Source organism: Sapajus apella, unplaced genomic scaffold (genome assembly GCF_009761245.1).
Source record: "Sapajus apella isolate SASKATOON/1434 unplaced genomic scaffold, GSC_monkey_1.0 scaffold72, whole genome shotgun sequence".
NCBI classification, from domain to species: Eukaryota; Metazoa; Chordata; class Mammalia; order Primates; family Cebidae; genus Sapajus; species Sapajus apella.
In genome coordinates, this window is record NW_022437012.1 from 2,537,006 (window position 1) to 2,550,245 (window position 13,240).

A 13,240-nucleotide genomic window follows, 5' to 3' on the forward strand; every position below is an offset into this window, starting at 1 on the left:
GAGATGGTTGGTCAGTTGTTGCCACAAGAAGGGACACAGGAGAGGCTCAGGAAAACAAAGTCTTCTATGCTAACAGGTCCTGAAGCCACAGAGTCACTGCATGCCAAGAGGGGGGTCATGTCTTCCCCACCCTTTAAGGTCCAGTTCAAATTGTGCTTTCTTCAAAAAACCTTTTTGAATACTCTCACTCCAGATAAATATTTCCATTCTCTTAATCTGTAAATCCCACTCACGTATGGAAGGAAAGATCAGTGAGACTCTAAGATTGATTTCAGGCTTACAATGTGGTTTGCAACATGGAGAGTGGGCTTATCCCAGCAGACAGGGAGTTGAGAGAGGGCAATGAACTATGGAGCAGGCGGAGTCAGGGTGGAGCACACAGTATAGGTCATGAAGAGAGTTCACGTGTGTGCTAGAATGTTACCAGGTCACAGTCAGGGGAGGACAAAAAGGGGGAGGGAGAGCTCACCATGAGAGATGTTATGTCTGAATGACTGAAGAGATGGTCAAGACTAAGGTTGACCTTAGGTGACCTTCACCTTTTGCATCACCACCTCCACCTCCACTTTCCCTTGGCTCTGGACCTGAGAGAATTCAATGAAATGTGTGTGTTGAGTGGGCACATCAATGGGGATGGGAGGTATGAACACAGTGACACTCAGCCACAGCCAGAAATGCTGAGCTTTATTGATGGCCCTTCTCCAGAGGCTGCTCAGTTTCCCCAGGGAACTCCTCAGAGATCCTCTGCTTTCCCATGTGTGAGCCCAAAGACACCTCAGGAGCAGAGCAGTGAAAGGGCTTCCTGGTCAGGTGCTGCACTCCACGCCTGCGTCCTCGCTGTGGTCGCAGTTGTGAGAGCCCCAGCTATTCTTGTTGCAGTTCCACAAGGTCGTCTCTGTGCCCTGACACTGGACATCATCCAGCCAGATCTGCCCAATGCCTTGATAGAGAGAAAGCAAGAGAGAGCAAGAAGGGTAGGATTAGAGTCAAAGCAAAGCAGCCATGTGTGTGCCCGGGAGCTTCCGTCTGGGGTAGACTGCCGAATCTTCCCGCAGTCATTCAGGCCCATTCAGGCCCAGTGTGCTTGGTGGCTAGCTTAGCCTGGGCTTTTATAATGACTCTGCCTCCATTCTATTCTCTACCTTTCCACAAAAGCCTCATGCCAGTATTTAATACTTAACCCCCACACTGTTTGAAATCTCTTCCTAGGGAGCTGTCCCAGGCTTTAGTCTCTTCTCTGCTAATTCACTCCTGTTGCGTCCACCTTCCTCACATGCCTCTGTAATCATGCCATCGCCCTGCTGCAAAGCAGGGATTTGGGTTGGGGTGAGGAAAAGGAGCATTTGGGGTTGGGAGCAAGGGAAACCAGTCTTGTGTCCTGCTGGGCCAGCTCCCATGGACAGAGAAAAGGGCTCTGCCTGGGGACTTAGCTCCTTTGCTCGAGGTTCAGACTTTTGACTGAAAGACATAGGCTGAGTCGCCAGCATCTGAAGACAATTCCCCCAAATTTTAGTAAGTCCCTGCTCTGATTTGTTTTCTCTTCCCTTTCCATCTTCTCTTTAAAGATGATCATAACCAAGACTGCTGGTCAATCCAGGTTGCCGGTTTGCAGACAGTTGGAGTGAATGTCTGTGTTTGCCCGCCCTGCATCTTCTCTCTGTTCTTCCAGTCCCAGCAACTTAGCTGTCCTTTGGAGAGCCACCCCTGGCAAACACCCTCAGCTGTGTGGCATTCGGACTCCAGGGCTAGATGGACATTGACCAAAGCCAGGCCAGCCTTCACTGTCAGCTCTGGTAAAGACAGCTTATCTTTCTGGTGGGGTTGCCAAACTGGAAGGACTCACACCTGGAGCTCTGTGCTGTAGAGGTTTTTGGTTGCTTGGACTAATACTTTTCTTTTAAGGCAAACCACATTGAGTCACTTGTCAACACCCCACCAGCGAGAGAAAGCCACATCCACACCTCTGGGAAGAGATCCCTGACTAGGGAATCACTTACCAGCTCCCACATTATACGCGGCCCTTCCTCTGGAGAAACCCAACGTGCGGCAGAAGACAATGGCGTCATAATCGTCCCAGTCATCATCACAAATGGTCCCCCAGCTGCCTTTATAGTAAACTTCAGCCCGGCCTCGGTTATCACCGCCAACAATCCTGACGGGCAGTGAGTTGTAACCTGGGTGAAGAAACACACATGGGAGAGGAGGGGAAGACCCCTTGGGGCTTGGGTAAATGCAGGCTCTTTGTTTTCATGTTAAAGGTTCTACAGTTAAGGAAAAGAAATGCCCCTGCTTGGATATCACCAGAGCCTGGAACATCCCACTTTATACCACCAACCCAACCTGGCATGCAGCCTCCATGCATCTGGGGCCTGCCGGCACAAGGCCAGGGTGCAGGTACTCCTGTGGCTGGTTTGTAAATCGCATATACCATGTCTTGTCATGTGTTGTGGAGAGAAAAAAGAAAAGTTAAGAAAAGAGAAGGAAGGAAAGTAAGAATGGAGGGAGAGAGGAAGGGAGAGAGGGAGTGGAAAGGAAGGAGGGAGGGAGAGGAAGGAAAGGAAAAAAGGAGGAAGGGAGGGAGGGAGAGAGAAAAGGAAAGGAAGAATGAGAGGGAGGGAGGGAGTGGCGGGGGAGGGACGCTGCTGCTCTGTGCCTGTGTGCCCTGGGCAGGTTCATTCAAGGGATTAGACCCATTCAAGGGACTTTTCCCCAAAATGAGGAATTTATTTGAGAACCAAGGTCTCTTACCCCAACAACACAACACACAGAATTGACTTGAAAGCACGCATTCATGAGAATATAAATAGTGATTACCTGTTTCACCTTTTGCTCCCTTTACTCCTTGCTCCCCAGGAGATCCTGTCATGAGGAGAAAACCCACACGGTTTGAAGGAAACCCAGGCAGGACCCCTTTGCCTGCACTTGCAGGAGTGGGGAGCAGGTAGAGGGGTGGGGGTGGTCAGACTCTCCCTGGGTCTAGCCTGTGACCTGGCATTATGGAGACGGGACATCCTGATGGTGTCAATGATTGAGCAGGAAGAAACGGGCCTGAGCCACAGCAAGAGGGGTTGAAGTTAGATTGGGGAGGGACGCTTGGTCTGGTCAGAGACATGGAGCAATATGCGTGCATCTCCTTCATGGAAACCGCCTAGGGGAATTGGGTTGTGGGGCCAACGTTCACATTCCTGCCTCAGATGCTAGAGCTGCGTCTTACTCACTGCTGTGTGCTCCATGCTGAGGGCAACCCCCAGAGCAAGACTTGTCAAAGAAATAAACTTCTACCCTCCTGGGTTCTGTAAACCCCCAAAACTCTGAAAACAGGGCCTTTCCTACTTTAAGGTACAGAATTGACTGTAAAGCATAGCCGTAAGAACCAAGAATCAGACGCAGAGGCCTTACCTTTCTCTCCCTTGTGTCCCTTCTGGCCAGCTAGTCCAGGGGCTCCCTTGGGGCCTGCCAGCCCTGGGCTTCCCCGTTCTCCCTTCACACCTGCAGGGCCTGGGAGGAGAGACACTGGTCAGCTCTGCCTTCCCAAGAGAGACCCAAGGGCCTTGCTGTTTAATAAATGAGTTGTCCTCAGCTGCCAGGCCTCCCCCATGGCTGGGCTGTCTGGGTGTCCAGTCTGTCTTTGGTCCCTCTGGGGGCTGCACTGATCTCTCAACTCTTAGGTGAATGCTGTCGAGAACAGGCAGATTGAAATAGCCGTGGTGGTATTCCACAGGTTGTTGGTCCTTCTGGGATTACACAGTTATGTGGAAGTTCCAGCCATGCTGGGAGAATTTGCTAGAATGTTTCTAAGCCTCCATGACTCCTTCAGTGAATTAAAACAGTAATAGAGGCCAGGTGCAGTGGCTCACTCCTGTAATCCCAGTGCTTTGGGAGGCCGACGTGGGAGGATCACTTGAGCCTGCCAAGGCTGCAGTGAGCTATCAAGGCACCACTGCACTCCAGCCTCGGCAACACACACTTTGTCTCTAAAAATTAAAAAAAAAAAAAAAAAGTAATAGAATATCTAGCTTATGAGGAAGAAAAGGTGCTCAAGCAACGTGTCTGAAAAATCTCGCTTTTGCACTCACACAGACAGGGCTGTTGAGAGGCCTAGAAATGCCCTGCAGCTGGGCCAGCTCAGTACCCAGCAAGAGGCAGTGGGAGGCAGAGAGGAGAGGCTTGGGGGCCACAGCTGAGGTGGGGAAGCAGCAGCCGTGGACTGGAGTGGAAGGGGCACAGCTCCATGGCGGCTACACAGCCTGGAGCCTCTGCCTGCACCCCCAGCTCTCCTGATATTTTTACCTTTTGCCTCCTCAGCCCTTGCCCCACACCCTACACCCCTCAGGATGCTGAGTTCCTGTTGTTCCCCAGGTTTTGCGGCAGAGAAATCTGAGGCTTCAGTGACAGAGCCCTGGAGTCTTAACCTCCACTTTGGGGGAAGGTCACAGATGTACATTCAAAGTCAACAAGACCTGCCCTCTGAGTAAGCAGACCTTCTTCCCCGTCATCACTCTGAGAGGTAAAAATGCAGCCAGCCCTTTACCTGGAGCTCCTGATTCTCCTTTACTTCCTTGCTGTCCTTGAAGTCCTAAGATCAAAACAAAAAAAGGAGGGAGGAGATAATAAAACTTAGATATTAGACATTTTTAATCTTGGACAACTTCTACCTTTTGTCTGATTAATGCAGATGGAAAGATACATTGGTTCTCCACGATTGTTTAAAGCCTCTTCATCAGATCATAAAAAGAGACAGTCTGCAGATGAATGAGAACAGGTGTGCTGGGGGTGAAACAGCAAGGTACTGATGAAAGCCTGGGTTAGACAGACCCCAGAGGCAGCACTGGCCTTCCCTGTCCACCAGTAACCTGACCTGGTGTCTAAATCCAATCTCATTTCCTGCTGTTGCATTTATATTGGAAGAGAATTGGGAGATATTTGAAAAATAAAGTTATCTTCATGGCCAAAAAGACTGTGGAGGGGACTCAGTGGCCACCAGGAGCTGTGGGGGTCCTTACCCATAGTAGATGCTCTATAAGCATTTGTTGGTTTATTTCATTGTGGCCCCATTGACTAAAGACTTGTGGCTAAAGGGTCTAATATACAGAAAATGGAAAAATCATAACCACAATCATTGATGATTGTCCTATTGTAGTTAATGTTAAAGGTCCCCTTTCCCTCCCTCCCTTTCTTCCTTCTTTCCATCCATTCATCTTTTTTTTTCAGTAAACTTTCATGGAAGACCCACTGCCCCCAGCACCCTGCTGGGTCATTGTGAGATAATAATTTGTTCATTTAGCAAGATCATGACCTCTTGATTATAAGTGCCAATATTCACTCTATTTCAGAGGACTAGGACTCCTCAAGGCTGCTGCACAAACTTGGGGAAATGCAAGCTCATTACTGACTATCAAGTAACAGTTACTAGAGGGTAATGAGGGGAACACAAACAGTGAGTCATAAATATCTGTGCCCCCGGCCAAGCAGGGAGCTCGGTTAACGACCTTGCAGTTGCCTAGGGGAAGTTCCTGCCTGTGCTGCCCTGCCTTTCACTTCAATCCCTGGATTTCCCAAGCACCTGCAGTGGAGGGCAAGGCGAGGGGCTGGCAGGCCTTTTCAGGGCCCCTTCTTGGAATAATGAGCAAGATAAACTGTGACTTCCGGAACATTTCAGATCCCGCCCGAGGCTTGGCGCTGCCTGGGGAGGAGGGTTGGAGAGCCAAGGAGCTGGGAGCTGCTGCTGCAGACCAGGGCAACAGGAGAAGTGGGAAGCACTAGAAGATTCTGAAAGGGCAGCTACTTCTGTTCCTCGTTTTAGGGAAGGGGACAGAACTGAAGCTGGAATAGGTTCTTGTAAGAGCCAGAGGTGCCTTAGAGGTCAGCCCGTGGCAGAGAGGCCCCAGCTTACCCATTTGTGCACACACTTGTCTCTCTGAATACAATGCCTCACCCCTTTGGTTCACCTGGAGAACTCGCATTTAGCTTGTAAACTCTGCAAAGATGTCAGATGTCATCACCTGTGAAGCCTTCCCTGCCTCGCCCAAGGCATGATATCCTTTCTCCCAAGGCAGTAAAGCAAAGTGGTTCCACAGCCTGACAGCCTGGGCTTGAGTCCACTTCTGTCTTATACTGACTTTGTGACCTTGAGCCAGGTGTCCCTGCTCTGAGCCTCCGTCTCTTTCTCTGAGGCTCCTTGCTGCCTCCTAAAGCACTAGCGAGGCTGAAATGAAATCATGTGCTTCAAGTGCTGAGCCCCGTGCCTGGCCAGCGCTGAATAAATGATGTCACAGGACCCTGTGGATCCTGTGTCCCTTCCAGGTGGGGAGCACCTGAGGCACTGGGGTTGAGCCCACACACGAGCCGCAGGATTGCTGCACAGCAAGCACCCGGTAAATGTCTGCTATTGACCTGAAAGGCTTAGCAGAGGTTGCCCAGCAGAAGTGACATACGTTTCCCTTCTGCTTACCTGCATTTGAACAGCATATGTTAAGATTGGTGGGGAGAAAGATCACATTCTATATGTCTATGGTGATGATGAAGTAGGAAACAGTCCATATCCAGGGAAGTCAGTGTTTTGGGGTCCCTGAACCTTGCTTCTAAGGACACGCTCTTAAGGTAGAGATTTCTGCAACATGGCACCCTCTGGGATGCAGACAGAAGGGGCTGAGTCTGGATGTGGGCTGTTTCCTTCTTCATCACCATCATAGATATATAGAATGCGATTTTTCTCTCTACCCATCTTGACATATGCTGTTCAGATACAGGTAATCAGAAGGGACCTCAAGATACTGTGACCCCTGTTTATCATGGCCACCCAAAGAGATGCACTTCTCCAACTGCCCTCTAAAGCACTAACAGTGAACACCCTCTAAAGACAGGAATCATAGAAAAGCCCCTGTTCACCAGGTCCATGGCCCCAAGCCTGACGCTCCCTCTTCATTTCCCACACTCTCCCTTCCTAGCTCCTCACCTCCAGGGGACTCAGCATTTCCTGCTGCTTGTACTGTGCCAGGCACTGTGCCAGGGACTTTATGTACATTGCATTGTTTGATCTTTCAGCCACCCTCTAAGGCAGTGTGATTTCCCTCCTTTACAGGGGAGGATATACACGCTCAGAGATGCTAGATGAGTTATCCAAGGTCACACAGGAGTGAATGGGGAAGTCAGGGGTGTCATCCAGGCCCAGCCTCCCACAGTTCCCCGAAAGTACATTTGTTCCACCAGTACGAGGCTCACACCTCTCTGGAGTTTCACTTGGTCCATCCATTTGGTTCCCAAGACATCTCCAGCCTCCCTGGGGCCATTTCTTCCCCCCAAAAGAGGAGTAGTCAAACTAGATCATACATCAGAATTATCTGGGTGGGTCTTGTTAGTTAACAACTTGTTAGGTCCCACCCAGAATCATTGGTTCAGAGATCTGGGGTGGGAATCCAAGAATCCACATAACTAACAAGTTCCCAGGAGATGCTGATGCTGCAAGTCCAGGGACCACATTTTGAGTAGCACAGCCCTAAACAACTCTCACTTATTCTTGAAGGACCAGTTCACACCCCACCTCCTTTGGGCAGCCTTCCTCGTCTCTGTAGGAACTCATAGCCCCCTTTCGTGTCTGAACCCACAGTTCATATGGCAGAGGCTGGACCTTGATGAAATGCTTTCTGATATGCGTTTAATGGACATTGGAAATTAGAATTGAGGTTTGTGTGATTTCTCTCCAAACCTCACTGGACTCTGAGAGGATGCTGGCTGAGCGGCTGTTCATAGACTAATCAATGGAGGAGCTAGTCATTACTTCACTATAAATCAAGGCAGCATCCTGATAGGATCAGCTCCTGCATGGTAGAGGGAGAAATGGCTGAAAAATAGGTTCTAGAGCTGCATGTTGTAAAACTATACCGGAGAGCAAATGAATACTGGATTTTCCTTCTTAACCATAAGCAAACGGGCCTTCCCTGAGTATCACAAGCTTATCAAGCTGACAGGGCTCCAAATATTTACTTGCAAAGTGTTTTTACAGAAATAATTTTCCCCCAAGAAAAGCATGTTAAGTTAGAAAACACATGCCTTTCAGTTGTTTAATGTTGAGCTGGTGTTCTGACTAAAGTCTTCCATTGCTCCTGTTCCCAGGAAGGCTGCCTGTTTCAAACCCAGGGTGCTGTGAAACTGTCAGGGACCTGGTGTTCTTCCACATTGCTTGCACGTCACAGAGAAGGAAACCGAGGTTCAACAAAATCAAGTAGCTGAGGCTGTGGTCACCCGGTTTGTCAGTAGTAAGTTCAAGTTGAGGCTCAGAGCTCTGATTCTGAGCTAAATGTAGAAATTTCCAACACATTAAGAAAATGTTTCCTTTCCTTTCCTTTCCTTTCCTTTCCTTTCCCTTCTTCCCTCCCTCCCTTCTTTCTTTTTTTCTTTCTTTTTTCTGTTTCTGTTTATTTCCCTCCCTCCCTCCTTCCTTCCTTCTTTCCTTCCTTCTTTCCCTCCCTCCCTCCCTCCCTCCCTCCCCCCCCCTCTCTCTCTCTCTCTCTCTCTCTCTCTCTCTCTCTCTCTCTCTCGACAGGGTCTCACTCTGTTGCTCAGGCTGAAGTGCAGTAATGCAATCATAGTTCATTGCAGCCTCAAATTCTTGGGCTCAGGTTATTCTTCTCCTCCTCCTCCTCCTTCAGCCTTCTGAGTAGCTGAGACTACAGGTACATGCCACCATATTCAGCTAATTTTTTAATGTTTTCTAGGGAGGGGGCCATTGCTGTCTTGCCCAGGCTGGGGAAACTTTCTTTTTCTTTTCTTTCCTTTCCTTCTTTCTTCTTCTTTCTTTCTTTTTTTTTTTTTTTTTTTTTGAGACGGAGTCTCACTCTGTTCCCAGGCTGGAGTGCAGTGGCTTGATCTTGGCTCACTGCAACCACCACCTCCTTGATTCAAGCAATTCTTCTGCCTCAGCCTCCCAAGTAGCTAGGATTACAGGCATGCACCAACACACCCAGATAATTTTTGTGTTTTTAGTAGAGAAGGAATTTCATCATGTTGGCCAGGATGGTCTTGATCTCTTGACCTTGTGATTCACCCTCCTTGGCCTCCCAAAGTGCTGGGATTATAGGCATGCACCACTGCACCTAGCTGGGAAACTTTCCTAAATGCCATGCCAACTTGGAGGCTAGATGCAACCTGGCAAATTTAGGATTGAGCTAATAACTGACAAATTGACCTTGTGGTAAGAAGTGAGACGGAGGATAAGGGATTCAAAACTGGGGTATGTATAGACTTCTGCAGAGCTCTCTAAGAAACTTAGAGAAAAATGGGGAAGAGCTTTGTAAGTGATAATTTAGTGATTTGACTTAGTAGAATTTAATAAATTATTGGACTACCTCAGTACTTAGATATGAGGAATGGAATTAACTGAGAAATTATATTCATGCTATAGGGCTTAATTGCTATTATGGATGATCCTTTGGTTTATCTTTAAAGTAAAACATCTTCAAATACAGATGAGAAAATGAATTTTGAGTGATTTGCACTTTGGTTTTGCCCCAAGAGGAAAATAAAAGGGCATGAAAAATTCACATTGTTATAGTTTAGACATAAAGGTCATTGAGATAAAGAATTTTCAGTCAGATTGGTGTTTTGGAGTTTAAATGTTTTAGCTACTTCTAACGTCATTTCATGAGGTGGAAATGGTAAAAAGAGAAATGTCATGATTACAAGCTGAAGTGGAGTCCTTCCTTATTTATAAACAAATAGTATTTTAAAATAGCTAAGAGATGTAGAGCTAAAATTGGGTTATTCTTCTGCAATCTTTGAAACTGAAAATGTTAGAAAAACTAAGTGACAGAGGCTGGACAGGGTCTGTTTCTAGCAGGTAAGAAAAGTGACCCTGAGAGAAGGTTCTGCAGGGTTTGATGCCTTTCTTAATAAAATATGGAGGTTATCTTCCCAGCAGAAAGGAAGGCATTTTCTCTTTGTCTTCTTCAATATGAGCTGGCTCCTCTCCCTCAAGAGATGCAAACAAGAGGAAGAATTTCACCTGAATGAGGTAGTGTGTGGTCAGTGGCTGTGGGGGAGGCAGAAAGGCTTGGTGACCAAGCCAGGATTTACTCATTTATGGAGGAGTGGGAGCTGTGGCTGGGGTGGGGATTGGGTGAAGGTAACTGATTTCTCTCAAGTCATACATTCTATGTTCTTCTGTAAAACCAAATATGGGAAAGCCAACTCTGGAATCAGACGTTGGGATTCACTTCTGAATTCAGTTCATGCTCCTTGTGATACTGTGAGCAAAGGGTTTACTCTCTCTGAGCCTTTCCTTCCTTGGTCACAGTAATGAAACCTAGCTGTCACCTAGGTCAGGCCAACGCACTGTAATTTTTCTGTTTTCCTCTAAAGTGGCTAGATATTCCCTTGAGAGATTAATGATTTTACTTACAAAATAGGAAATACATCTGTTTGGAACTGGCTTGATATATCAAAATTGGCCAAGTACCATAGTGGCTTTAATTTGGGGATTACTGACATTGACAAGTATATGCTGTCTTCCATGATGGGGAGATTGGGCTCCCATTCTCCACCTGCCCTCCCTTCTCCCACTTCAGAAGTTGTCAAATCTAATCTCTCCAGAAGCTTATTAGCCTATGACTCCCGGATGATCTACAGACCCAGCTAGAATAGCCAGATTATGGCCCTATTGGGATTCCCCTCTGAGATGTCCATTTGGGCTGTCAGCTACTTAGTCAAGGCAAACATTTGGACTTGGGTGGGCAACCTGCACAGTTTTAGATAAATGGTAATTATCACAAGCCCCAAATTGAAATGTAACTCCTCATGTTTACTTGGTCAGCCAGAATTAAGGGGTAACCCCTAGAATTTGCTGGCTGGTACTCACCACTAGGTCTAATTATTGGAGAACTCCACAAAGGTGCTCAACAGATATACGAAGTCTCAATGATGATAAAATTAAAATGATCCCCCATTTTAATTTGACTATGGGCCAAAAGTCTTTTGCTAAAATGCATGTGGGGTCCTAGGCAAATAACTAAGAACCATGATAGGGAATGAGAGCTTCACATTTCCTCCTGAGAGTGGAACAAGCTGCTACCTTCTGCTCCTATGTGTTCTGAAATGGGTTGAAGAGAGGAGGTATCGCTCATCCTCATGCCCTGATGGTGGGGCTGGGGAGAAAGCCCTCATGATAGACTGTACTAATAGGACCCCAAGTTTTGGCTTGTACAGGCCTAGATTTGAATCTGGCTACATCTCTTACTGACTGTTTGACTGTAAAGTTGCACTATGGAGAGTGCTTGTCCCACTGGGTGTCAAGAAGGTCTTATTAGCAGGAGCTGCTCTTGTTCTGCAAATTCTCTCAGGATGCAAAGGGCAGGGCAGGGTTCCCTACCCTCAGACTGTGGAAGGCACAGACTTGGGGCTTGGGGAGTGAGCACAGTGCTCCTGTGGGTAAAATCATGTTTTACCTCCAGTGTTCTTGGTTAGTCGAGAACCATTAGTCTGGCAGTGGAGGTGGGGGCAGAGGGTGACTACCGTTTACAACTGAGAGATGAAAGTAATCATCTCCATGAAGTCACACAGAAGGCTCAGGGGCAAGAAAGCATCAGGTCTCATAGTCAGGTGGACTCTGAGACTCAGAACCAGAGAAGACGAAATTATAAGATCAAAATGGACAGTCAACAAATCAAGGATGCCTGACGATGGAGCCTTTCCCATGGTGAGGCTTTGCTGATGGCCTTTAGGTGGCATCCACATGGGATCAGGTAGCAAGGATCCTCCCATACCAACACACTATCCATGGAAACCACAATTGCTGTGGGGCTGGACAGATTACAAGGACAGAGAGGTTGTAGAAGCTGCCCTTGCCATGGCTCCCGACAACCTTCAAAAAAACAAAACCTAAAGGCTCAGGCCCAGAGTCCAGAGTTTGCCAGAAGGTGGTGATAAATGAATCAATCAATCGATTAGAACTGTGGAGGACCAGGTCCCAGTGTGGGTCTCTAGCACAGCACGGGGGTGAGGGCATCCAGGTTGTCTGACACAGCAGGACCTTCTCAGGCAGAGGAGGGGGGTGGAGGGAGACTGTCTACAGATGTCCTTGGCATACGTGCAGCTTTATATCACAACCCTGCCTTCCCCATAGCCCCTCCTGCCTGCTCCTGGCTTTCCAATGTATGCCACAGTTCTCCATACAAATACCCAATCATGGTGCCCACACCATCTGGCAACGGTCTCTGTTGATTGCACTACCCTGCATGTCTGACGGCAGGAAGGCAGGACCTGGTCTTACGCACTGTGACAGTGGTCTGGACTTTCTAGACCAAGTGAGCACACTGCAGGTGCCTGAATTTACTCAGCCACTAGACCAAACTGGCTTATAAAGTAGGCTATGTTGTTATAAGGGTTACAACCTAGACTAAATAGACATGACGGCACATAACCTAGACTTAGCTGGCTTTATGGTATAGTCTTTGTGAGTTTGATTAGTGTGGGTCAGTGCTCCCAGCCTGCCCTGCCTAGGAAAATGCACAAGAAGTTTTCTAGATTCTCCAGCTTGAACCCAGACTCCTGGACCCCCTCCTGAGTGTCCCAGTGAAGGGTCAGCAGGAGAGAGCAGAAACATACAGCTGGGAGGCAGACCAGGGCGATGGTATGGACAAGGTGCTTTGCTCTCCTCCCTGATGATGGAGGTTTGCTCATGGCATTCAAGGCCTTTCATGAACCTGAGCAGAGAAATAACAGCCCTAGGCCCTTGGGCTCAAGGGGTCCTGGTAGGGACAACTGCCCTCTGTAACCAGGAACCTCAGAGGCCAAGGCACAAAGACCCTCTGCCTCCTCCGTGAGCCCACAAGGAGCCAGTTTTTCTCCCCATCCATCCTGCCATCCAGCAAGCCCACCCACTCATTTACCCACACCCTCCATTACCTGTGTCCCCTTTGCTGCCTTTCAGGCCTGCAGCTCCTGGACTCCCGGGGCTCCCTCGAAGTCCTGGACAACAGACACCACAGATGGCATGAGGGCTGGACTAGACAGGTCTTCACACATCACTCCCATGCCACCACAGGACCCAGGACCTCACCTGTTAGCCCAGGGGAGCCAACACTGCCAGGCTCACCCTTGGCACCTGGGCGTCCCACTGTACCAGGAGGGCCTGGAACACCCTGCACTCCAGGTTGTCCTGCAAGGTAAGTAGTGACTGCCAGACTGTGGTGGTTGGCAGAGAGCCTGGCTGCCCAACCCCCAGTGCTTCTGTCCTCAGCAGTGAGAC

The 13,240-nt window shown here is 48.4% G+C and overlaps 1 protein-coding gene across 1 annotated transcript in view; it reads right to left on the reverse strand.

Annotated features, from left to right (window-relative positions):
* Positions 1-663: 663 nt before the first annotated feature.
* Positions 664-13,240, reverse strand: part of MARCO (macrophage receptor with collagenous structure) — a 41,344-nt gene continuing 28,767 nt past the window's right edge. Inside the window, exons 11-17 of the mRNA XM_032250654.1 lie at positions 13,052-13,150; positions 12,898-12,960; positions 4,532-4,576; positions 3,400-3,498; positions 2,815-2,859; positions 1,998-2,174; positions 664-940 (exon numbers count right to left, since the gene is read on the reverse strand). Coding sequence (XP_032106545.1) covers positions 807-940; positions 1,998-2,174; positions 2,815-2,859; positions 3,400-3,498; positions 4,532-4,576; positions 12,898-12,960; positions 13,052-13,150 — 662 coding nt within the window. The 3' untranslated portion in view covers positions 664-806. The remainder of the gene's footprint in view (positions 941-1,997; positions 2,175-2,814; positions 2,860-3,399; positions 3,499-4,531; positions 4,577-12,897; positions 12,961-13,051; positions 13,151-13,240) is intronic.